The 26,233-nt window shown below is 41.5% G+C and overlaps 1 protein-coding gene across 3 annotated transcripts in view; it reads right to left on the reverse strand.

Annotated features, from left to right (window-relative positions):
- Nucleotides 1-4,622: 4,622 nt before the first annotated feature.
- The window catches only part of TMEM132C (transmembrane protein 132C), a 204,621-nt gene continuing 183,010 nt past the window's right edge, over nt 4,623-26,233 (reverse strand). For all 3 annotated transcript variants that reach the window (XM_057414937.1, XM_057414938.1, XM_057414939.1), the window contains 4 exons: nt 18,284-18,489; nt 17,539-17,812; nt 16,310-16,501; nt 4,623-7,650 (listed from right to left, as the gene is read on the reverse strand). In XM_057414937.1, coding sequence (XP_057270920.1) covers nt 6,451-7,650; nt 16,310-16,501; nt 17,539-17,812; nt 18,284-18,489 — 1,872 coding nt within the window. In that variant the 3' untranslated portion in view covers nt 4,623-6,450. The remainder of the gene's footprint in view (nt 7,651-16,309; nt 16,502-17,538; nt 17,813-18,283; nt 18,490-26,233) is intronic.

Consider the following 26,233-nt stretch of genomic DNA (forward strand, 5'->3'; position numbering starts at 1 on the left):
GGGAGGAAAAAAACCCTATCTTTAGACATGCTACTGAAGAAAGATGCGTGATTAGCTGCAACGTTCTTGTCTGTGCACAGAGCAGCCCCTCCAGCAGCCAAGGGGGTGATTAGTACAAAGCATCTTTGTAACTTGATATGGCTCAGCTGAACATCAGACAGATTGTCTCCAAGATGCTCCCGACTGGCTTTGACACTGTTGCTTCACACAAAAAGCTTTAATTCCTCACTAGCATAAGCATAAAAAGAATGGGTCTGAGTTTGTCCAAAATAAGTAATCAAGAGGGAGAGTTATTTGGTAATTTACATCATTATCTCTGTCTGCTGCTGCATCTTTGCCAACAGCTTATTTTTAAGCACTGAAATACAGCTTAGGAGCCTCTCAAAGCAAACTCTTGCTGCTGTGTCTACTTGGTCTTGGAGCTTGGAAAGAAGAAATATAAGTGCAAACATTAGGGGTCATTATTCTATTTCCAAACCAGCAAGTTCAGTGTGGCACCATGAACTAACTGCATCTCTGCTTTCCAAAAGAAAGAGCCTTTTTCAGGTAATCTCTCAAATTTAATCAACGTAAAAGTATTTCCAGAAGCTGAAGGCAAGTCAGCATGCCTGTTGAAGGACTCCCTAGCAATTAAAATATATCAGAAGGATTCATAATCCAGTTTCTAATCCAGGATATACCATGTTGACTTTGCACTGAGGTGTTCCCATGCACATGTATCAGGCAAACTACATCTTAATCTTTTAGCAGTGGCCTTCCCCTTGCCAAAGACATAATAAACACACAGTTTATCTTGCTGATTCCCAAACCAGAGATACTCAAACAAACAAAAAGACTTACCCTCTACTCCAGACACAACCAAGTAATAAAAAACCACCTAGACAAAGCAGAACTTTGGTTTGGTCCACTCCATGCCAGCAGCCTCACAGCGACAGGAGACATTTCCCTTCTCTAACCTTCACCACTTCCTCCTCCTCCTCCTGCAACCATTGATCTCCCATCCACAGCTGCCTCTCATCACACACAGCACCACCCCACCAAAGCATGGCTTTCACACCAAGCTTGACCTTCCCCAGATGCTCTCCTCTCCCCAACAGGTTAGGCTCTTTGTTGCTGCTTGCACCAGGTGATTTCACTGATTCCCCCCCTCCAGCAGAGAACACAGCCCTCACAAAGGTCCACTTCCTAGCCTTGAGAAGGGCAGTGTCTTCACTTGGCATGGTCTCATCTGAGAGAACAGGACCACTCGAGCCTGCTCACCTTTTCATTCTTTAGTGACAACTGGAAGTCACTGAGCTTCCCAGATGAAAGGCTCCCCTCTAAGTGCAAATTATTATTAATGATTTTCCATCTTGGCTCCTTGACAGAAGAATGTACCTTGCACTGTGTTATCTCTGCAGCCACGCACCCCTGGCACTCATAGATTCCCTCACCTGGCACATAAGGCGCATTGACAAGTGACGTTCAGAGCAGCTCTCTGCACCCTATGCCGCTGCCTTTGGAACTGCAGCACAGGAAAGCTTAAGAAATGTAAATCCTGACATTTGACCCAATGTGAATTTCTCAAATAAATGATATTTCACAGCCCGGTGCTTTCCTCCCTCCTGAGATGATCATTTGTGGTGGCTCACTCCGAATTGGGCTTTGATGGAATATTTGGTCAGTGGAAGATAAATTGAAAAATCTCAGTACCTGCCTCTGTCTCTGAAGCACCACATTCTGTAGCTTCAGAAAAATTAAATGTGAAGGCAGGGCTGAGTATTTCCCTTTTTTTAATTCCCTTTGTTGTCTCTTCAAATACAGCCTCTCTTCCTTTGCAAAGGCCATGCAATTTTGAAGACATGGTCCTGTTCAGCCACAAGTTTACAGGAATCAAAATCAATGGCCTCTTCTGAGCTTCCTCTGGGCTTAAGACTTACAAAGAGCACAGAGAAGCACAGTGCCAAGATTTCCAGGAGAGACAGCAAGCCCCTTGGCAGCTGAGCCAGCCTGACTGAGGCAGCAGGTACCTACAGCAGCAGGAGATGCTCTCCTTGTTCGAAGGAACATCCTGAACAGCCGGGCTGGCAGGGGTTAGTAAAGGAAGTATCAAGATGCATGAAGCAATTTCTGATGCTGAGGAAGAGAGCAGGCTGTGCTAGGAGAGGCAGGCATTGCCCCCATCCCACTTAGATTTCCCGAGCACTCCTGATAGCCTTATCTCTTTCTATTTTCATGGCAGGGGCAAACCAACCCCTCATCCTGGGAAGCACACAAATTCAATTCTAGCATGTGGTAAAACAGCTTTAAAACTCTTCCTAAACAGTCTGGGACTTCTCATATAGATATATTAAAAGTCCAGCATGGCTCTACCAGATGGCTTCAAACCACATAGATATACAACAGGGGTGGATATTGACAGAAATGCCATAGATGTGAGCAACAGAACAGTTGAAGCCTTGGGACTGGAGAGGATTCCCAGGCCTTCCTCCCCCCAGCCATCCCAGGCCTTGCATTATGTAGGCCTGTTAAAGACACCATGCCCTGTCTGAACATGTTTTTCCACATCTCAACTACTATCACATATATGGTACAGAACCTGGAGCAGTGGTTCTTCTTCTTCTCTATGATTTGATGTCATATTACGATAGGCAGTACGTCAGGTGTCTTCCTCTTACAGCTTTAAAACCCCACCGTGTTGTCAGTGTGGAGATTAGCTGAAGTCCATTAGTTGATAACTCAGGAACTAAAAGACATCAATAACAGGCATGTGTTAGTAAAAAAAAACACCAGAGAAAACAATTTTATGTGCTTCAGGGATGTTGCGTTGCAGTTTAATTTGCTTTGGCCAAGTGACCACGCTGACTGCCCCGAGTCCTGCAGCATTTAAGAAACTGCTGCTTAAGCCTCTCCCTTTGGCCATGCGTGTGCTCATGTTGGCAGTTGTGATTATCAGCTTTTGCAAAGTAATTATTATGATACAGACAAGATAAAGAGTAAGTCAGAACTGTAACAAATGTCCACAGTGACCTACAGAGTGTGTGAAATGCTGTATGTATTTATGAATGGCAAGTGTCCAGCCCAGTGTTGAAGGCTGCTGTCTACGGACATGTGCAAGCCTCTGAAACCACCCACTCTGGAGAGACTCAACAGAGACTATATTTTCCAACTTAAATATAATGCCAAAATACTGTCACTGAGAACTGATACATGGCTAATCATCAATGAAATATTGCTCCCAAGGAGGCAGTAGGAGTGTATAGGCCAAGGTCAATATAACAGAGAACTATACATGCAGTCCACAAATAAAAAGCAAAAAATAGTGATCATTCCAATGAATACTGAAATAACGAATAAGATATAACTTTCCTATTCATGACAGAAGAGCTCTGCTCCTCTTTGGAAATGTTGAATCCAATCTGAGTTACATTAATACAGGAGTGTGTCTTTCCACAAAAATTTACATTTTTTCCACAAAAATTTACTCTGCTTTTGAAAAGGAATTGCAAAATAGTTTCTCATGGGAAACTTTGATTTTCCTCCACTTTTAATTTCAATGAAGACACATTTTTCTTGTTTGAAAAAAGCACTTTTGGGGAGGAGGTGAATTAGGAATAGCATTTTCATTCACTGTGGAATACTTTTCTTAGATAATGTTGTGAGATAGCAAGAGGAGACAGACATGCACATGTCATCATGGAAATACTGAGCAAGATGAATTCTCCTCACAAGGCTTTTCCTCAGTAGCCAACTTTTATATTCGATAGAGATACCCTTTTCTCTTCTGATCCTATCAAGCCTCAGCTGCCAAAAGGAAAGAGCGAAGTCAGGGTGTATGGACTAGCAACACTGATGTAGTAATTACCCCTTTCCTCTCCAGCCAGTGCTGTACCTGTATCGCAGAAAGTGCTTGGGAGCACTGAGATACTAGAGATGCCATTCTTCACACGTGCTCGAACAGGGGCTGTTCAGCACATTACTGCTTTCTTAAAAATACACTTCAAACAATTAGATCCTGTGCTACCACGGTGTATTATTTTTGCTCCATACAATTTTTCTTGTTCCTCTGCTGTTGTACTTTGCAGCTCCGTGCTGTAAATGCCTTTTTTACCTCAGAGACACCTGCGTTTTCCCAGGAAGATATACTGATCCCTGAGGTGTGGCTGATGCCTCACTGTGCTTAGCTTGTAAAGTAGCTTGGGGTCCTCTGGGATACAGGGTGCTTTGTATATGTCAGTTGTGATTCAGTGAAACTCGCTTCCATTTGAACCTACTGTATCAATCAGAGAAGCAACATAATTAATTATGACTGGGCTGCACCAAAGTTGCACACATCAGAAGCAAGAGTCCTGGAGTTGTTCATGCTGATGGTAGGCATGAAGATGAACAAGATGAATAGTGACACTGCCCTGAACTGTGCCTGGCTGCTGTCTTCTCCTGCCATCCATCATCATCACCGCATGTTGGGTGGGAAGGGAAAGCGGCTCACAAAGGAAGGGTCAGAGCAGGGAAAAACCTTCATACATCTCTATTCTCTCTGCAGAAAGTGGCTTAAGTTTTGTTTCAGCTGTTAGGCAGTGGATGCAGTACTGCAACACAGAAATGACAGAAGGAGCACCCGCCCCACAGAAAAGAGAGCTTCATTTGTCAAGCCATGTAAAGCATTTTAATTACAATTTGTATAACATGTATAAATAAATATTACATTCTTTCAGTCTACAATGCATACTAGGCATATCTTGTTAAAACGTCCATCTATGTTACTGGGTGGCAGGATTGATTTTGTCCAAGTAAAAAAACCCAAACTACTGAGTTTAGTAATAAAAATAACAAAAAAGAGATACATGGTAAAGACAGGACAATGCAAGTGCTTCTGGCTAACAGTCAGAACATAATACTGCTTTCCAAAAGGCTGGATATACCATCTTCCTTTTAGTTACAAAAGGTTTTGGATGACAGTGGCTTCCTTGTAGAGATTTTGATCTGTGTCCTCCTTTAGTGTAAACTGGCCCTGAGTCAACACAGTTCTGCCACTTTACACAACGGATCTACGTCTCTATTTTGTATTTGCTTCAGATTTATTACTGGTTTTGTATTTGCTCATTCAAAACATCAGCTTTAAATCTAGTCTTAAATTTGCAGTCTTAGCTGGTCCAATGGCTAAAAGAAAAATATCTATAAAATAGCTCCAGATATTTCTTGATCTTGCTTCTGCAATATTTCCCTCCCAACAGTCTGTCCAGAGGCCAGCTCTCCCAGGAAAAGGAAATAAAAGTCTGGGGACAATCAATGTCTTTCTGTCCATTCTTCCTCTTGTGTTCAGAGTTTGATGAGAGCTGGTGACATCAGAATAAACAGAAAATTACAGCACAAAATGATGAATTCATGGACTTAGAAATAAAAAGCCCCCCAAATCCAGGCTCTGTGTATTTGGCCTGTGATGGTCTCAGTTCCAGGTACACTGAAAATGCACCACTGGGGCACTCCCATCGATTGTTACTTCTAAAAGCTAACATAAAACAGCACCTTCTTCCCTTGGTGAAACATGGGAACTTTGGTTGTGGAAATTTAAAACAAACAACTAAATAACAACCCAAACCTGAAAGTAAAATGAGTACTTCTTCCAAACAGAACGTATTTCTAGCTAGGGGGAAACAATGGAGGCCTAAACTTTCAGAAGAGACACCACATGGAAATCAGTTGTCAATACTTATCCCCTGAATTCTTTAAAGGACAGGAGATTATTTATAGCTGACTAAGAAAGAAAATATTCTTGGTCCACTGTGAACTTAGTGAATTTAAAATTCTTCTGTTTTCAAGATAGTCAAAGGAAAAATACAAGGGGGAAAATTATTCTGTTTCAACGTACAAGACAAACAGGAAAGCAAAAATAAAAACGCTTGGTAATTTCTTCCTCCTTCATATGTAATGCCAAAGACACATCTTCTCTTCAAATGAAGAAATAAAAGAAAGAGCTTGAGTAGCAATCTAAACAGTCTCCTTGTGGGTCATATGTCCTTAATTACGATGTTTTATTAGAAATACAGAAAAATTGTTGTTTTGTCTCTTGCTCATCCTTTTCATGCTCTTATATTCTCTTTTTACAAATATTTTTGGTACTTTGAAACATTACTACCATCATCTGTATGACCCAAAAGACAATTTTTCACAACCTCATCTTGCCCAGCTCATCCTACCGGTCATACCGTTTCCTTGTTCCTTTCTATTTATATTCCACTTCCTAAATCCATGAGTAGCAGAATAACTGCTGGAAAACAAAACAAAACAGAACAGAACAAAGCAAAAACCAAAAACAAACCATGGACAGTTTGGCAAAATTCTTTCCCTGATTATAAAAACTGCCTCATCATTTCTCCTGGTGATTCCTTCCCCTCCCCATCTTCTGTCCCAATATATACTGTAGAACTGAAGGCATCAAGGTGTGGTTAAACCCAGAAAACCAGCAAGGAGTTACACTTTGTCTTTGAACTTCTCCATGTAGTTTCGTATCTCTTTGGAGTCCCCCAGGTCCATGTCCTGGCACACCCACTTAATGTCATCGTCATTGCTGCCTAGGATTGAGTTGACAGTAGGACAACCATCGTCAGGGGGGATGGTAGTGAATGTTGTGAATTTTACCCGCTTCCGTTTAGATGTTGGCGAATGTAAAGGTTCAGATTTCTGTTCCTTTCCGTGCTTGCCCCCTGAGTCAGCACATCTGTGAACCTGGCTCTGGATGTTCTTCTGAGCACTGCCATTAAGGAGCTGGTTGCTCTCCTCGCTACCCGAGCCTCGATCAATAATAGTTGTGTGCTCATCCTGCTGAGGTGATGAATCTGCTGTGTTCTCCAGCAGTTCTGCTTCATTTCCCAGCCAGACCCAGTCATGGGAATGGGTCATGGTGGCCTGTCCTTCCACCAGAACCTGCTTGTGACGGTACTTCAGTGCAAATGTTGCACAGTTTATTAGGAAAACTAGAATTGCCAGGCAGAAGACCCCTAGCAGAGCATACATCCCAATTTCCAAATCACTAAGGCCCCTGGGTGTTTGCACCAGGTCGTTTTCCTCCATGCCCGCATTGCCTTTTGGTAGGTCTACTTGAGCAGGGAAGTTGGTGAAGTCTATAGGAATGTTCTGCAGCTGGCTATCATCCGAGAGTTTGCCACCGTCCAGCCTACTGTTTTTAATGACTTTATTTTTTATCACAGATTTTGCTGTGGTGCTGACTTTCCTGATGGCTCCTTCCTCTCGCTCTGCTGAAGAGCTACCATAATAGCGTCCATCCTGGCCATACCGCTCCTGATCCGATGCTTTGTGCCGCCGGTCACTAGCATGGTTTTCAATCTCATCAGCATCATAATCTCCACCTGTATCGGAGTCTGCATCATTCTGGCCAAACTTGACTTTGATGTTGCCATTCCCCACAGCCAGGACACTTTTCCTCTTGGACTTCTGGCAGGCTTCAGAAATCATCATGTCCACCTTGATTAATGTGCCTTGACCTTCACCTTCTGCTGCCACAACTGGCCATTTTAAGGCAGCATTCTGGTGGATCGAGACAACAGCTTCGTCTAATGATACAGCAGAAAGGGAGAAGTCCTTAGAGTCATAAATGTCCAGCGGAGTAACAGAGCTGTCACTGAACTGAATCCAGGTGCTTACTACAGCTTCCTGAAAGGAGAGTGATATGGTTAAAGACAGGGTCTTAAATAAAACAGCTCAAACCATTGCAGCTCATCAATCTCTCAGCTCTGAACAGCAGCTGGAGAAAATGGAAGACAATGGCTCTGCACTGCATTTAAAGCAAACCAAGCTTCAACTGATGGGGCAGAAAACTGGTCACATTTTTCACTAAAGGTTCCACTGCTATCCTTCCTGCTAATGTTTTGCAAAAGAACACAGAAAATAATCAATATGAAATGGGTACCAAAGTGTACCCATTAATAAGCTACAATTTACAAGATTGTAAAGAAAGTCATTCCTGCCATGCAAAAGCTGAGACAAACCAGAAAAATTACTACAGGCACTTGACAGAACACTTATTTTCCTCATGTTCTCCATGTACAGGTGTCACAGGGAGCTGTCAAATTAAGCAAAGCATAAATATCTTAGCAGGAATAAGGAGCTACCACAGTATCTTGGAAATGGTTGGAGCAGAAGATTCAACTGAAAAGAAAAAGACTCATGGAAGAATTACTATTTTTCTGGAGAAACGTTTCTCTTAAGTAAAACACACTTTACCTTTGAGATAATTAAAAAGCCTACCACATTTCTGTGTCAAGGAGAGGAGCCCGGGGTTTCTGGTATGATGTCTATGATAAAAATACAAATGGCCTGGATTTAATTGGACTGTCTTTGCTCTCTGCAGGTAGCACTGTTAGAAGTCATCATTAGAAGAAAACACAAAGCTAGAGGTCAGCTCTTTGCCATTTGAAATCCCATCCAGATGATACAGATATTTAGTTCTCTGCGTCTCAGTAGCTTTCTTTGCAGGAGATTTCTTTAGTGTTTCATTTGCTCTATGTCTTGCCTGTTTAGACAGCAGACATGCAGGCAGATTGCCCGAGTGCAACTTCACACAAACCTGAAGTTCTTTTCTTCCCAGACTTAAACTGCAGATGGCCCTAATAACTTTACACTTGGGTACATCAGAACAACTGGGCTGAAAATCACCATCAGGGAAAAACACTGCCACCCTCCAAATGGCCAGTCATAATGCAAATTTACAACCTAATATGGTTTTCAATTGGCTACAATTTGTTATGCTATGATTATAAACTAAGGGAATTGCTACCCTTCTAGTTAAATTTAAAGCTCTTCAATGCAAACAGCAAGGGGCATTTAGCTGTGCAGAAGCTTGGGCTGTACCAAATATTTAATTTACAAAGCGCTATCAGCAAGTTCTTGAGGGACTGAAAGAGGAAAAATAAGTTGGCACAACAGGAAAGAAGGCAAACTTCTTGGTGATTCAAATGCACTTCAAGCAGCTGAAACAGAGCCAGCGTAGCTCGGAAGCTGGGAAGGGAAGGGTGAACTGTGTATGGAAATTAAAACAGCTGATCTTTCGTTAGAGAAAAACCCTGAAATGGCTGAAGAGACAGAAACATAAAGCTGCAGGGCACAGCTTAGATTTATGTCATAGAAATCTATAGTAGAGCAAACCCAGTCATGGGAAAGTAAAGGGTTTTTTAGTGGATATGTGTAGAGACGCATCTCCTCTGGCAACTGCCTCCCTTCTGGCTAAAACAAAAGGACAGCCTTGCATACCACTGGGGAGGTGTGTAAGATAATGCTTGCTTTTCATCAGCCTATGGAAGTCAAAACCACCAGCATCATCTGAAGCACACATCACAACTGGCTGGATATTGTCTGCAAGCACTGCTCTTGTTTGGAGAGCAGAAAAAGGTAAGTGCAGAATTCTGAAAAGTTAAGACTGGAAACTATGGAGGCCTGTGCCTCCTCCCATCACAGCGGGGGGGGGGGGGGGGGGGGGGGGGGTGGGCTTCCATAGATCCACATCTCTACAAAAGGATTTACATTACTAAATCTTTTGTGCATTCCTTAATAGCCAAACACAGCATACCTAGCATTGCAAAGCCCCACATCTGATTATGGCCCTTACTATGCAACTAGGTTTTACTGGTGGTAGAACAGCATCTCTGAGGAATCCAGGGTACCCATCCAGACCCTGGAGAGGAACATGTATGAGAAGCCACATATACTTTCATGCCTTCTTCAAGATATCTACATCCCTCATTGGCTTTCTTAGCTCAATGCCTTTCTGCCTTAACAGCCCCCAGGCACCTTCTAGGTTAAGAGGTAGCCAGCATGCAGAAAGTCAGCCCAAATGGCTAGAATTTGGTGAAGTTGTAAGCAACTTCAAAACAACTTTTATTTTTCATACTATTTCTCCACTGTTCTGCATTCCTGGTTTTCCTGAAGCAGAAATACAGAAAAATGAAACAGCAAGTCAGCTGAAATCTGCAGGCACACATATGATTTATTATAGGTAAGAGGGGTGTGCAATAGCTTAGTCATTATTTTCAACCAGCATTGGCATTTTTTATTTCCAAGAGACCCTTTTTTTTTGTAGGAAGAACCAATTTTTTTCACAACACAACACAACACAACATTGTCATGCTTATACTATGGACACCATTAATTAAAGGGAAAGAAAACAAATGAGAGAAAGAGGGAGAGAATTTCAAATCCTGCCAAAGTATATTGTATCAGCCAAATATTCTATTTGGCAAGAGATCATCTCCTCTCATTCACATCGCTAAAGGAAAGCTGAAAGCAGGGGAAGGAAGTGGATTTCCCAAATGATTATAAATTCTGAAAAGCTGTAAAGAAAAAAGAAATGATTTAGTACCATGTCCTTCAAAGAGCTGTTTCTGCAGATCCTATGTACTGCATCAGTAAATCCCCTCTAAATCTCTGACAAGGTCCTCCAATTACTATCAGCAGATGAAGATGGATTGGAGACTTCTTACCTGCAATGTTGTTGCCCCTAGTTTGATGCCCCCAACACTGAGGTAACAAATACTTGTGTTCACTAATTAACAAGCATAAGCAATTACTTCTGCCTCTCCAGTTTTTCTCTCCTCCACTTTCCCTCTCTTTCACATGTGCACACAGACACCCACACACACTGTTGCACTCCCAGAAGAAAAGAACCACTATTGCCCATTAGTGCCAGTGTCTCTTAGAGAACAGATGGTTTGTATGGTGACTGTGGTGATGTGAAGTGGGTCAGATAATGTGCATTAGATCACGTTAATGACAGCAAAATCTAGTCCAGAGGAGATGAAGAAACTGCTTCCTACAACCACTGTCAATTATCAAATATTATGCACATAAAAAACTTTCTTTAGCAAGACGCATTTTGTCTACATTTTCCCTTGTGGTTTTGCTGCTCCCTTCCTCTCTTCCAGGTATAACTTCAGCAAGTTGGCCAGTTCTCGATCTGTTGTAATTCCACCACCTTTTCTGGCCTTGAATTATATTGCTGCTTGTCAGTCCAAATATGCCACTTGATAAATTTTCTTAGATGCTGCATTTTGCTTTTTGTTAAAATGCAAACAATATCCCCCTCATTATCCACTTGTTACATTTAGGTGGGTGTAACAAAGAGGAAATTACAAGGGTACAGAAGTAACATGGCACACTAATGGAAAACAACAGTCTCCAAGGAACTCAGTGATGCCTGACCTGGAATACTTCAAACCCTGCTGTATGAGTCACCGCAAACACCGTTGTTTGCTGTCTATGTCTGTTCCACCTAGATAAAGCAAGGAGGCTCACACTCCAAAAGGCAACCTGAATGCAGGAAGCAAAGCTGGTTTGGAAGCTCAGAAGAAAGCCTGTCATACATAGATCTAATGAGTCCCTCTGTGCTGGGACTCACACAAGCTACCTGTGGAAATCTGGGAGCCACACTGGTGATTATTCTGCCCTCTAAACCATACAGCATTTGAAAATCTACTTGTCCTAGGATGTTCCACTGAGCCCATGTGTAACATCACAGTCAGTGATAACAAAGTGTCCTTCAATACCTCAAAAAAGCTGGGGTCAGCTTGATACCAGGGCATGCCATTTTGTGTTCTTCAAACAAAAAATAGGGGAATAAAGTGTGTAGGTCTGGTTGTATTTTAGAGAATTCTGCTGCTTAGAAACACAGATGTGAGGACTTATCAGTATATTTGATTCTATTCCATGCTCAGAATAAAGAGGCCTTTTAATGGTCTCCATTCAGTAAAGCACAAATAAAAGTATTTGTGAATAAGCCCTCAATTGCTGGGGTCAGCCGCAATAGTCCTAGAGTGAGGCAGGACACTGAGGGAAAGAAATGGCTGGATGGCTGGCTCTGCAGAAAACAAATACATCCCTCTCTCCAATAAAGGCGAAGGAATACTGTTCTCAGCAGCTTCTATTAGAACAGCTCTGATTGTTCTGTCTGGGGACTTGAATGCTGAAATGGGTTTCCCTAACAATTTTGTCACATGAAATATCAAAGTATTACATGTGCATTTATTTCTAAACTTGTGGGTTGTGTAGTAAAAATTGGGCTTGATCGTTACGATGTGGAAATGAAAGGCAGCCAAGACTCAGATCTTAATTCAAACCATGCATTCCCCTACTGTGTATTTCTTTCTCTCCTTTTTGTCCAATCTGCTAATGTGACATTCCTTTCCAGTGGGAATTTGCTTGTATTTTCAAGGGAAGAATTCAGATTCTTATCTAACAATACATCCTTTCTCCCTTTCCCATGCTGCTTAATTCCTTTGTCATCCTTGTGAGCCATTACATCGCTCTGTCAGCTTAAAGAAGATATAAATACAATGTAATTTATACTGCCAGAATGTGGTAATGAATCCATACCATAAAAATGCTCCTAATATCCGTTACTTACGGATGTAAGTTCACTGATGCCCGTGAACTCACTGAACTAGTTTGCGTGAAGGACATAAGCTAAAACAGGACATACTGCATTGTTCCAAAAGGCAGGGACATGCAAGTAACTCTAGCTTGTCATCTTAACTCAGGCAGTGGTGCTGAGCACCTTCACCTCCTATCAGAATGAGAATGGACCTCTTGGAGGACACTCCCTGAGGTTACAGATGACCTCGCAGGGTTGGGTCTTGCCACTAATGTCAACAGGAGCTACACATGTGAAAGGGAAGAACTTCGCCTTTAGGAAGCACTAGCATAGCTCTTTTCCCCAGAGAAATGGTCTTCAGTTTTCCAGTAGCACTGGAGATACATTAATGCTCACAGCTGTTTATTTAAGGCTTTGGTTTTTTTCTTTCTTCACTCTCCCATATCAGCTCATTTGACTACACGTAATACCCTACAGTGTTGAAAAAGCCATGATATGACTGAGTTTCCCTGCAGAGCCGATTGAAATTTGAGAGTCCTTGAAGCTCACTGAGACCAGAAAACACTTAAACACTCTAGGTTTTCTTTTATTTACATTTTGGAGAAGTCTTTAGGATGGAAGTATTGATTTTAGGAACCATCAGCAAGTCAAATGGAACAGCCTTCCTACCTGAGCAGACGGCCACTATAAACAAGACTGCTCACGGCCATGGATTCCAAATTTTCCAGAGATACATCAACTTTGCTATTTAAAAGTTGGCCAACCTGCATTTATTTTAGGTACCTAAATCATTGATCCATTTTCCAGTGCCAACTGAGTCAAAACAAAAAGAAAAAGAAGTATGGGCTCAGCATCCCTCAAGGTCATCTCAGGTAATTAGTTGCCCAACTGCAGATAAACTTAGATAACTTACGCAGACATGGTGTGGTCCTTATAATAAAGGAACTAATCTAGTCATTAAATTCATTGAAAGAAAGTCACAGCAAAACTACTGAATTCATTCCTATGATACTGAAAGATGTGTAATAGCACAACCTATATAACACTTTATGCCTTCCACTGCACTCTGCCGATGTCCTGCTTGATCTGCTAGGGACAATATTGTGCCTGCAGAGTTCCAATTACCCAAGGACATTCACTAATCTATATTGAAGCTTGGCTGTTGAAGGTGCCAAAGTGAAGCCAAGGAAAACATTTGACTAAGAACACACTGGCTGTTTTTTTTCCATATAGCAGTGCTGAGACGTATGCAATCATTCCCGAGAAAAACAAAACCTTCTGTTATCTGAACTGTTTTTCAGTTGCATCAGCAAGGTTTGCATGAGTTACTTGGGCCTTTTTATAAACTTGTTTGAGAGTAAAAGACACAAATAATGAAACCCTTGCAACATTCAAGTCTATGCTTACTTCTCGGCTGTCCCCCTGAAAAAAAACCTCTTTCAAAAGGGCTTGATTTTCAGAAAACACTCAGCACTTGCCTTCTGAAATTCCAGCTCTGTAAGGATCTCAGCTGATACACTCCAAATCATGAGTCACTGCTTGCAAAATTTAGGCACAAGCATTCCTGCACTTGCATTAATTAATCTAAGGGCAAGAGACTTAAACGTTATACCCTTCATTCAAACTGCAAATTAAAAGATGTTTGTGACTCTAAAAGTGACTCCTGTGCTAACACTATTTCCTTTGATGCATTTTCCACTGTGAAATCTATTCCTGTCTTCTTATTTTAGTGGTGCAAATGCAAAGTCCCCAAGGTCTCTTTTCAATGCCCTTCCTTGGGCAAGCTCTGTCTATAGGCTGAGTAAGATTTAGGCCTGAGAACAAATGAGTGTCTTACAATACGGTAAGAAATGTGAATTGTACATTATGTGGAATTAGTTCAGCCTCCAGGATGAAGGCATTGGCAAAGTGCCCCAGTAACTAGGACTGTGCTCAGGATCCACACTGACCCAGCACAACCAGGATCAGGACTGCAAACACTCACAGTGCTTGAGCAGGGACTGATCCTCACGAATTCCCCACAATGAGGAGTGATGCTCCCAACAAAGCCTTCAGCTTGGAAGCAGGCAGGATGCTCCCCTTACTCCAGGTGAAGAGGAGGTGGTAGGAAGACAAGCACAGGCAATGGGAGTGGGCAGGCTCCAGACAGGAGGAACTAGAAGGAGAGGCAGAGAAAGTGGGATTCCACAAGATCATGCTACTGCTCTGTGTCTGCAGGAAACTGGGACAAAAGCCTCCCTGCATTGAAGGAGTGGGAAAAACTGACTAATCTGGGACTAATGCTAAGCAATCAGATTTCCCTGGGTGCTCCGGATCCTTGTGTAGAAAAGGTTTTCCACTGCCTTCTAATAAAGTCTAGTCTCAGAATGACAGCCTGATATGCCCAGACACTTCAGTATCAGAAATGTGCTACTCTGAGGAAAACAAAATTGTCTTGCAAAATAGTACCAAGAAAACAAAATATGTCACTAAAATTGTTCCATAACACAGATGCTGGGAAAAATAATTCCAAAACAAACCACATTTACACATTTTTACTCTTTTGTATGACTTAATAACTTGCCAATTGTACTGATATATAATGACAAGTCATATTATATTGCCATATCATAATACAATAAGAGATGTCATGTTGTGCACTACTGAAATGCCCTGTCATAATATGGCATAACCTGATGTTGATGAATATCTTTGCATACTCTGGACAGATAGTCTATAAATCTAAGAAACTAACAATGTATCTGTACAACCTTTCCAGATCCACAAGTTCTTTTATCTGCAATCAAAGCCATGATTCTTCCAATCATGCTGCAGGACAAATGGTGCTCTGTCCTACATAACAGAATTGGGTTAGGCAGGCTTTAGCTTTTGCTTTTACAGTCTTTGTCTAAAGACAATATGTCAAACATGGCTTCTAAGCCCTGGAGAAGGTTATAAATGGGTTAATTACATAAGATTCTTATGTTTACAGGATGCAGTAAATGGAACAGATGGGCAGCATGTCCTTCTAGCTTGGACATTTTCCTGTCACTAAGTCATAAAAGAGTCTGAATTATTTTTATGTTACAGAAAATTAGGTAGCAATAATAATGGAAATGAGTCATAAAACCTGAGATCTCTCCCTGTCTATGCGAGACAAAACACAGCTTCTGTGAGAGGAGAAGCTGTGGACAGACTTAACTGCATGGTCCCCAGTCCCACTCTTCAAGTTAACTGACTGAAAGAGCAATGAACATATAGCTTGTTCCACTGCTACTGACCCTGGGTTTTAATCTGTTCCAGAGCAACTGTTTGCCTTGATCTGGGGGTGTTCTCCAATCTTCTTTTCCATGTGGGTTGTGACCTGAAACATGCTGCTTCAAAGACTCCCTTTACAGATATAGGAATTTGCCGGCTTAAATTAAGTAGGATCGGCACATGAACTGAATGATAACCCCCTATAAAACCATCTAAAAAATAGGAGACAGAGGAGCCTTGCAATCTGCTGTGACTCCAGGAGGGAAAAGAAATGTATTTGGTTATCTTCTGCCTCTATTTCATAGCTCTTAAAAATATTAAGTTGTTGTGACACAGAGAGCTCTCTGCTCTCTGGCATGGAAAACAAGGGCATGCTCATATAGCAAACATGGATCACTGTTCAAAGACTGCCTGTGTTGTGAAAATAACAGATGTTACATCATCTAAAGAAAAGGCATTAAAAATTTAAATGATACAAAATATATTTTGGCATAGCCAGAAATTTTACTGCAGATTAAATCCATATCTGAGGGGAAGACATGAGAAGACAACTCCAGAGTACCTCCAGACGAAAGCAACTGACATGGACAAGTATTACACCTACATTTTAAGTCTAACTTCCAAACTTCTTATGAATTATCATCTGTACGTCATGTTGATAAAACACTGCCCCATCCCAAAAGGCAACAACAGTAAATATGGAGTACACACTACCTGCTTAGGGGTATGAAGCAACTCTTGGGCAACAGTTGTAGCCACAATAGCCCGACTACTTGATGCACTTGGCTGAAGAAAGAGCGAAAGCCCAGCCACCATCTGTACTCCAAGGTCTGTTATGGTCACTTTGTCATCTAGCACAGTCACTGTCTTCTCTGCCAGGATGGAGTCAGAAAGAGGAGACAAAACCTTTGGAGAAACACAAAAGAGTCAACTTAGGAAAATTAAAAACCCCTTTCTTAAGGTCATCATCCCTTCTTGTCTCCAAAGCTTTATGCACAGAAATGAAATGGCAGAGCACAGTGAAAATGCAGTCTGATTTCATTAGCAGGGTCAGAAACACATACAGTAGAGAAGTTATGGCCACGAACATTGCATCCAGTACTGACAGCTGTACTATCTCAGTTGTGTTATTTTCACCACTTCACTTGAAGAGCTGACTTAAAACTTTCTGCCCCTTTTATTCGGTGTCCCAGTATGGTTAAGCTCATCACACATCCCAGTCACTGCAAAGGGAGGTTAGCAGCATCTAGGATTTGTCCTTCACTTCTTTGCTTAGAAATTCTCATTTCACTGTCTTTTCTGTTTCTGATGGACCATCAAGGTTGTAGGATATTCTTCCCTTTAATGAAACTATGGGCCATATTGCTGTCTTTAGGGAACTAAGCATAGCCACTTCATGCACATTCTTGTCTTCTCCACCTTCCTCATCTCAGATCTACAGCCTAGACTAGCTATGCATTTATGTATTGGCTTTAGTCAGGATCCAGCAGGGGCAGAACTGTGATATGATGTTGGCCATTTGTGCCTTTGCGGGTTGTAGGCTGTAATTTTTCCCCCCTGAATTAATGTTTAAATATATCTAAAGTAACTTGGCACAATCTAAAGATCTCTGTCTCAAAAAGTCAAAATGGTGTCCATCAGCTGACTGGTGGTAACCTGCATCCATCCATGGGGCAAGAGTTCTGCCTGGAAATGCTGCCTCTCCTAAACATCTCTGAAGGCTCTATGGCTTCCAGCTGCTAGCCAAGCTGCATGCTTCGGACCACCTCTAGTTTGGATCAATGTTGTTCGATAATGCTCTGTGTGACACTCTAGAAGGTCATGGAAACATAATGGGAAATTACCCTCTTCCAAGATAGCAGAACACTACTGGATTTATTTATATTCCCCCAACACTAGTTCTCTAAGGGAATGGCAGAACATGGCAGTCTAGAGCTCCGTACCTGCATAGTTGTCATTCCCACTTCCCGTCCAATCAAAATCCTGCCTTCCTGAAGCTTGGCAATGTGAGGATCTTCCAGTTTCATAAAATCCATCACCAGGTCTGTAATGTCAAACTGCCAATCCGAGCCCAGCAGGTAGTTCAGCTGACCCCAAGGGCTAGAATCCTCAGCTACAAATTGTGTGAGGACTCGCACCATTGCATGCTGATACTGCAGAGTGCATCCTCTTCCTTTCCGCTCATCTTCATCCTCATCATCACTGTCCCTTGTGGGTCTGTTTTCGTAAGAAAATGAAGCACAAAGAATTGTTTTCAAGAACATCAGTGAAAACTAACATTAAGAGTGTTCATGGAGTGTCCTTTAAATAACAGGCTTCCCTTCTGGTTTTTTTTTGGACCACTGCTGATTCATGGTTACCTAACATGATGAAGAACCATACAAATGGACTACACCACTGGTATACGCAAACAACAACTACTCTGTAAGTGGACTTTACCAGAGTCCCACACTGTACTCTGTTGCACAGGACAGACACAGGCACAGAAGCAAAACTCCCACAGATTTTAAAAGCTTTATATCATCTGCAGATGTCTGGTGCAAAGCTGGGAATTCAGTACTGCTGTTCCTCAGGGGAAGATGCTTCATTTTGGGTGCAGATGCTGCAGCTGTTCTTGTTTGCTGAGAGTTAAAATCAACTCCACTCATTTTACAGAAACACCCAAGAAATTTAACAACTCAAACCCACCTTTTGTTGGAAACAACTGGGACTCGCCAGCCTTTTATTTGGCTCAGTTCTGTGTCCGAAATGTCGATCTGAAGTGGCAGGCGTGGAACCCAGACTGTGATTTGCAGAGGAGTACTCAGATACTGATACGTGAAGTTCACAAGCGCATTCACCTTGCCTTTCATTTCTTTGCCATTGACAAAAACATAGTCACATCTGTCAGAAACCTAAGGGGGGAAGAGGGAAGAGAGAAGGAAAGAAGAAAGGGTAATCACTGTGGCAAAACAAGCTCAAAGTGTAACCCTGGCATCTCAAAACCCAAACGAAATAAAAAATGCTCCCTTCTCTTTATGCGTGTTAACGATGGCCTCTTACAATGGGAGCAGCTGAACACAAAAATCCTTCATTGACTCAGGAGGCATAATTATGCTGGAGATGCCTAAAGACTGGATAGTATTTATGAAGCTGGTGGTTGATTTTCTGTTTGTTATGCAGTGAGCCACTAGCTGATCACGGTGCTGTGGAATTTATACTCAGCAAGGCTCCTTTGTGGCTTGGTCAAGAGGAGCCCAATAAACCAAAATAGGTCTCAACAGAGGCAAGAAGCAAATCAAAGCTCTACCCTGATGAGTACCTTCATCAGGGGATGATGCATTCAGTCATCAAGACAAAGCTGTCTCTGGAGTGGATTTCACCCACTGAAGAGTAAGGGAAGTCTACTCATTTCCCCCACAATAAACATTATCTGTTTATAAACGTTTACATTTTGATTAAAGCTGTAATATATTTCTGAACACTGCAGTAGATTTATCATTAACATGTAAATGCTGTCCTGAAATATAAGCAAGCATTATGACAGTCATGTAAGAGTTACATCAGTAATCACTTCTTTAATCAATGTTGTAATTTACAGACCATTGAATTTTCTCATTTATTACGTTACTGAGTACTAGTGATAAAATCATTCGTGAATATATAAATCACTAGGAGAGATGCAGATAGTATGAAGTGACTCCATGCTATAAAGTCATTGTCATATCTATTCCTAAAGGTGTCATAAATGTCTGGGGAAATTCCATAGCACATTCATCATACATTAAGTGGCGGGCAATGAGAGCTCTAACAGCACTAAATGAGCTGGTACGTCTGCAGAAATTAACAGTAAACCCAGCAGATCTCAACTCCTACTCTTGCTCCCATCCTGTCAGAATTCTATTTCATCACCCACAGCGAATATCATTAGTGGTAGCAATGCATCTCCCCACTTGAACATATATTTATACTATCATCTGCTCCCTTTTATCCCCACTCCCATTCCCAATATAATTTTATTCAAATGAAGATTATCAGCTGGAAATGCTTATGTCCCCAGGCTAATCAAACAGATGGATGTCCTCTGTGACCATAGACACAGAAGCTAAACTGTTCCCAGTCCTGTTTGTATCCTCTGTCAGGTTTAGGCACTGTTCACATTCTGGCAAAATATGTGGTGGTGAGATTGCAAAAAGGAAGCTTCAGAGAACATAACACAGACATTTCTATGACTCATTCCCTAAGAGGCTTATGCTGTAACTAGGCTCTGTTGACTGAAAGCAGTACTATGCACTACAATATCTGACCCATCTGTCTGCTTAGGTTTCTCCCTCACACCATCCAAGACAGGTTCAAATGTCTGAATGTGGCAGAAATGTCTTCATTTTATCAGTATGAATGGCATGACCTATTTTTACATCCATTAACTTGAATGGCAATACAGAAAAAGGTTTGCTTCACACTAGGCTGTTTAAGAATGACCATTTCATCTCATCTAAAAGTACTATGCAGCAAAGGCCCATAACATAATACCATGTAGGAATTCAGAACTGTTTCATAGATGGTTGCTCTTTCTTTCTATGCTGCCACTGCATCAGCTTCACCCTGAGAAAGGAAACATCATGAATATGTTTCTCATGAAAACTCCAACTGCACAGGCAAGCAAGGGCTACATGTCATGAGTTACAACCTTGGCTTCCTGATCATGGGGACATTTCTGCCTACAGCAGTATACAGCTGGTAAGACATATCAGAGGCATTCAGCTCCTGTGTTTGAGCTGCTGAAGTCTAACACATGCGTTGCTGCTGTCTCAGTTGCATGGAAACAGGAATGGCCAGGGGGTGATTTTCCTCTCTTGATGCTTGGCAGTGTTACTACTTCTCTCCCTGAAGCTGCCCATGTTTCTCTACCAGAAATGGAAACCCTATGAAATATCTTAGACCATAGACCTAATTCTTAGATGGCTAAAATTAAAAAGAATTCAAATCTAAATAATATACCACATATGAATGCTACCTATGGCACAACATCCTCAACGAAGATCAGGTACAAGGAAGTCCTGTCTGACACAGACTCTAATTTCTGCCTTGCTCTGTAATCTCACGAAAGACAATTCAATTCTCTGTCCATCTTCCCCCACTGGTGTAAATAACACAACCTAGGGAGCCTTGGTCAGCAACAGAGAACTGCACTGCACTTGAAGCACTGAACAGCTTCTAGAGCTGAATGGGAGGTTGTGAGTGTGCCTAGGGGAAGGACCCTGTGACTGAACATTTGACAAAGCAGCTTCAGGTATGGCTCTTTGTTCTTTAGCCCTGCCTTCCTGTGAGCAGAAGCTTTTTGGAGGCTTGTCAATAAGATCTATTGCTGCTTGGAGCAGCAGCCATTGCCATCCCGCACCGGGGTCCATCCCATTCATTTCTATGGAGTTCATCCCAAAGACAAATGAGCAAACCTTCTGAGGTAGTTGTACAAGTTGCTTATTTATGTGCATAGTAAACCACAGGCACATGCTGATAAAAGATTTCTAATAACATACTCAGCTTCAGAGTGACCAAGTCTGGTCTAGATGTACGATTTAATATTATTTAAAGCCCAGTGTTGTCAGAAACAGACCAAATGCAACTGTCAGGGAAAAAAACCCACAGTAACAATAGTAGTAAAACTGCAATTCCTAAATGGTTCCGGGCTGAGATCCAATCTCCATCTGTATTTGTAAAGCTGCTATATGCCTTCATGGGCATGCGACAAACAAATGGCTAAACAAATATATACAGCAACCTAAGGAGGTGGCTGCTGTAGCTACCATGCAGCCTTTAAAATGGCTACAGGTTAATATTTATTACTGGACATGCATCAGCAATAGTGGCAGGTCCTTATGGGTTGCACTGAGAAAAACATTACTCTCTTCCCCAAGTACAAGCATTGCTAATGTCCTTACACACGCTCTTTCTTCTGTTCCTGTATTTCTGATGAAAAGGTAGCACACACGGAGTACAGGAGGAGCAAAGCCTGTAGTGTATTGTATCACTGTATGCATTTTAACTGTTGTGCTTTTGGGTATCCACTCTTGAAGCAAAACTGATTGCTTCTGACAAAGAAAGGCAACAGACTTCCTAACTAGTGCTATACAGGGGATGAAAGGGAGAAAGTATCTCAGTGTCTAATTCACATTGTGTGCGCGTGTGCTCCATATCTACAGGATTAAGGATACTCCTAAAGAAGCATTCAACTGAAGCTTTTCCACAGTCTACAGCTTCTGTAAGCAATGCACCTTAGCTAAGGTTTGCTATAGCAGGCTAGCAGAATGAGTGCACGTGGGTTTGCTTCCCTTGACCTTGTCTCACGCAGTGTCACTTACAAAATAAATAAAAAGGATTTCTCAGCTCAGCTCTGTTTTCCTCCAGGGTTTTGACAGGCTTCTCAAAGGTCCAGTGACCAGCTCTCATCTGTGAGCCCTGCCCGCAGTACTCTAAGGAAGTTGCTAATAGGAGCTGGAGACTGGGAGCAGTGATCTCTCTCCCATCTCCTGTAGTATTTCTGCTTTTACTATGAACACATCTTCCCTCTGAAAGTGCTGTTTATCTTTGGCATCAGAAGAAGTGAGAGATGATGAAGGGAAAGCCTGCTTAGCCACCACCTGTAAGTGGTTGGGTTTTTTCTACTCTGCATAGCAGATCAGCAAGAAGTTTTGCATTTTAAAGAGTTTTCTGTTGCTATTTCAGCAGTTTCTTTCATTATTAAGCTGTATTCAGCTACTTTCCCCCTTTTTTTCTACTTTTCTGACTTCTCTTGCCAGATTAAAACTAAAATAAAGAAGCTAGAGAGCAAAAGACAGGACTAAGCACAATTCCCTAGAGGTTTCTTCTTTGTCTTTTTTCTGGCATTATATTTTTGTGCCCCTTTGTAACAAAGGCCACTGCTTTCCAAATGACTTGGATAGGTTCTCTCTGCAACAAATCACATTTTATTGAACTGACAGAGAAAACTACTGCCTGGAAATCAAGAATCGCTCCTGAATCACTACCCATGGCACTATGTGACTTTGTGATCTGGGGAGTGAATGCACCTTTCCATCTGGTAACAAATGGACCAGCTGCAGTGAATATTAAGGAGATTATTAATACCAGTTAAAGCAAAATCTCTGGGTCTTCCTTTACTTGCTCCTTTCAGATTAAGGTCTTGATCCCACCATGACCTCTGCATTGCAAAATTGCAAGAAGGGGCTATAGGCTGCATGAGGTCACCACAAAGGAGGTGACATCCAAAGGATGGACTCTGCAGCCATCCAAGGGCTGCTGATACTTCTTTAAGAATCAGTTTTGATGGGTTAAATTTTATAACAGATTCCTAAAAAATCTTCATTCAGGTACTGGCGAAGGCAGATAAGTTTCTAAAAAAACAAATTTCATGTCAAATATAAGCTAAGACTGTGTTTCAGAAGATGGTGAACTCAAAACACTGTTCTGTTTCCTATCTGTTGTACACAGGAGTGGAAAAACCGACAACTATAAGACCTAAAAATAAATGAGTGGTACTGGCTGTGTGAGCCCGGTCTAGTCTAAGCTTGTTTATTCTCCTGGTGGTTTTTCACCTCTGGAGATACCAGACAGCCTCTGAAGGACAGTTCAGAAGGACAGAAAGAGAAGTTTTTAATACGGCAATCCTGTCAAGTTTATGAACACTGAAAATTGGTGAGGCATCAGTCCATTTCCTAGGTAGAAGTCTGTGTGGTTCGACCTTAATTCGACACCCTGAGGTTTCAAAAGTCTCAGAAACCTGAGACTGAACATAAATAAGGAGACACGGTAATGGTAGATGTCCTGCTTGTACTCATCATGTTCAAAATCTTGTATTTTGGTGTGTAAACTCATTTTTTTTGATTTCTGTTATACAAATATAAATGCTGCTAAAATATTCAAAGGTTACATAGGTGTTTAAATAATTACAGAAGCCTTTCTACGAGCAAAAGGATTTTTTTCCAGTATCTCCTAAAGGAATACCAATTTCAATGAAAAGCTTTACAGAATAATTAGTAAAGAATAGGGATGTTCAAAGCTTTTCAAATAGGAAAATACACCTAGTATTTCAGCTCAGCATCATCATTCTTACACACCAGAAAGGCAGTTGAAGCTTGTGGAGGTTAAGATTTGTGAACAAAGTCGTTCATTCCATTAAGGAATACAGAGCACCAGAATGACTTACCCACTGAATATACTGACATGCAATATATAGCAAATATTAGACAGTGATAATCATTTCACAAGCTTTTTGGACAGTCCTTTAGAATTTTGTAATATACATGTCCTTGCTATAGAATTTCTTCTAAGATTTTTTTTAAACAACATCCTCTGTAGAAAGGGAATTATCCTCTATCAAGTTCTGGAGGTTTTGAGAGAGACTCTATATAGCTCTCTGGCCTTGATTCCAATTAAACACTATGGTTTTATGTATAAAGGAAATCCCATGCTACATGAACAGCAGGCAATGGCAAGGATTTCAAAGCCTGGCTACATAAGCCTGAATAATCAGTAACCTACTACTGGAAAATGGAAGCTGTCCCAGGGCCCACACTACTCATTTTTTCATGTTAAACTGTTGAATCAAGTCTATAAGAATTAAAGCTTCAGACCTGAGCTCTCCCAGGATCTCTGAAATTTATATTTACAGTTTTGTGACACTGTCTGAGCAGACTTTAAATTGGAAGCATCCATTATAGGAGCTGCTAATTGCTAGTGCGACTTGACTTGCCAGAGCCACCCCTTCATTCCCACTGACTACAACTGGAACTGTACTCAGTGATTTGGAAAGTGAAGCCAAAAGCCCCCCTCAAGGGTAAGCATAAAGGTAAATACAGTAACGCAAACTTAACACTGATAGGACTGTAATCTTCATAAATGAAAGGTTTGATTTTTCACATTATGTGCAAGAATAACCCTGAGAGTTGTTTTTACCTATCACCCACCAAAAGTAAAAGAATGAATTTGTTTCTTGTATAGTTGAGGAATAATTACTCCCATGCTGGAAGCAGTAATAAGGGAGTAGAGCAGGTATTGCACTGTAATAACTGATTTAAGCCTTATTCTGCCTTGATTAGAACTAACTGTCCATAGTTTTCAATGGATAACACAGCTTGTGCATTGGTGCTCCTTTGTGCTTGTAAAAAGCTGCCACATTCCAAATGTGGTTTCAATCCCTGCAATCAGACCTCAGGCAAAGTTCCCAGCAACCTGCACTAATACCATCGGGATTGAGCCCCGAGTGCTGGAGAGCTCTGTAAAATCAGGACCATAGTTTAGAAGCAATTTGGCCTCCCTCTGCTGAGAAGGGTCTGCATTTTCAGTATCAGCAGCCAGATTAGCAAAACTAAGTAGAAAGCCCCCAAAGCTAGAGAGCATTTCTTAGGGAAAAGGCTGTACATTATTTAATCTCATTACAAGGATTTTGCTGGCAGCTTTACAGAGCAGAAGCAATACATTTAACCGACTGAATCTCATTCACTACGACAGAACTGAGAGAGTAAAAGGGGCACAAAATGCCAGCTGAGACCGGAGGGCATCTACTTGCTCCCAAATGACCAGCTTTTGAAGCTGAACTGTAGCTGCACTGAGGCACAGGAGCTCTATGCAGCTAGCATTATCACGTAAACCAAGATCTGTCTTGTTTTGTGCACTCTTGAGTCAAGTAATTTCTGAAAATGGGGCTGAACAGAGAGTTTGGCTCCTACTCACTAAGGATATGCCAGACTATATATGGAGCATGGGCCTAAATACCTTACTTGGCAAAGCAGGATAACAGGGTGAATGCAGGGACTTTTAATTCCATCTACACACTTTGGACAGTAGTTGTGCATTTGAGAACATCCCAATGCTTTAATATTCTAACTTGATATGTATCTACAACATACAAATACACACTATGTAAATTACAGCTTTCAGCAGAGAAGGAAAGGAGAAGCAAATCATTGTTTCTTCTGACTGTATTACTCAAAAGGTCTGGATAACATTGCTTATCTTCCAAACCTATCTACAGCTGTCATAAGACCAATGTTAGTTTTTCCATTTTCTTCCCCAGTTTTGATCTTGCAGCTTTGAAACTGACTTTGAAACACTTTCTGTGAAACTAGGGGCACTGTTCTTGCCGCTCCACTTTGTTTTTTCATTTGGGATGTCTAGGTCCTCCACACTGACATCAGTAACACAGGTAGTGAGCTGGGCTAAGGCATGTGATGATGGGGAAAGAAATCTGCAAGGATATGGTTTAGAAGTCTCTTTAGCTGCCCTTGAAGTTTTGCCTACTGTGTGATGGCAAAGTAGTTACAACTTTTATTGCTGAATTTGAGTACCTCAGACCATGTCGATTTCGAGTTTCAATTTCCATAAAGGCTGACTTCTTGGGAAGCAGTGGTATACATTAATGATACATCTTCCAAGAAAGCTCCATGTATTACTGGCCTATGTGCTGTATTTGCATCTGACAGAAGCATGTACTAAAGCTTTATTTCCTAAAGCTCCTCTGAAGTTTTTCCTCTCTACTGACGTATATGGATCCCAGTAAATCACAGGACTATGAAGGAGTACAATGAGGTGGACTTCCTATTTGCAATTCTATTCAGAAGGTAACGTAACAGATTTACCCGAAGAAAAGCCTACAAAGTC

The sequence above is a fragment of the Pezoporus wallicus genome, unplaced genomic scaffold (genome assembly GCF_028554395.1).
Source record: "Pezoporus wallicus isolate ANWC-B61680 ecotype Strahan unplaced genomic scaffold, APGP_CSIRO_Pwel_v1 contig_8047, whole genome shotgun sequence".
Classification (NCBI taxonomy): Eukaryota; Metazoa; Chordata; class Aves; order Psittaciformes; family Psittacidae; genus Pezoporus; species Pezoporus wallicus.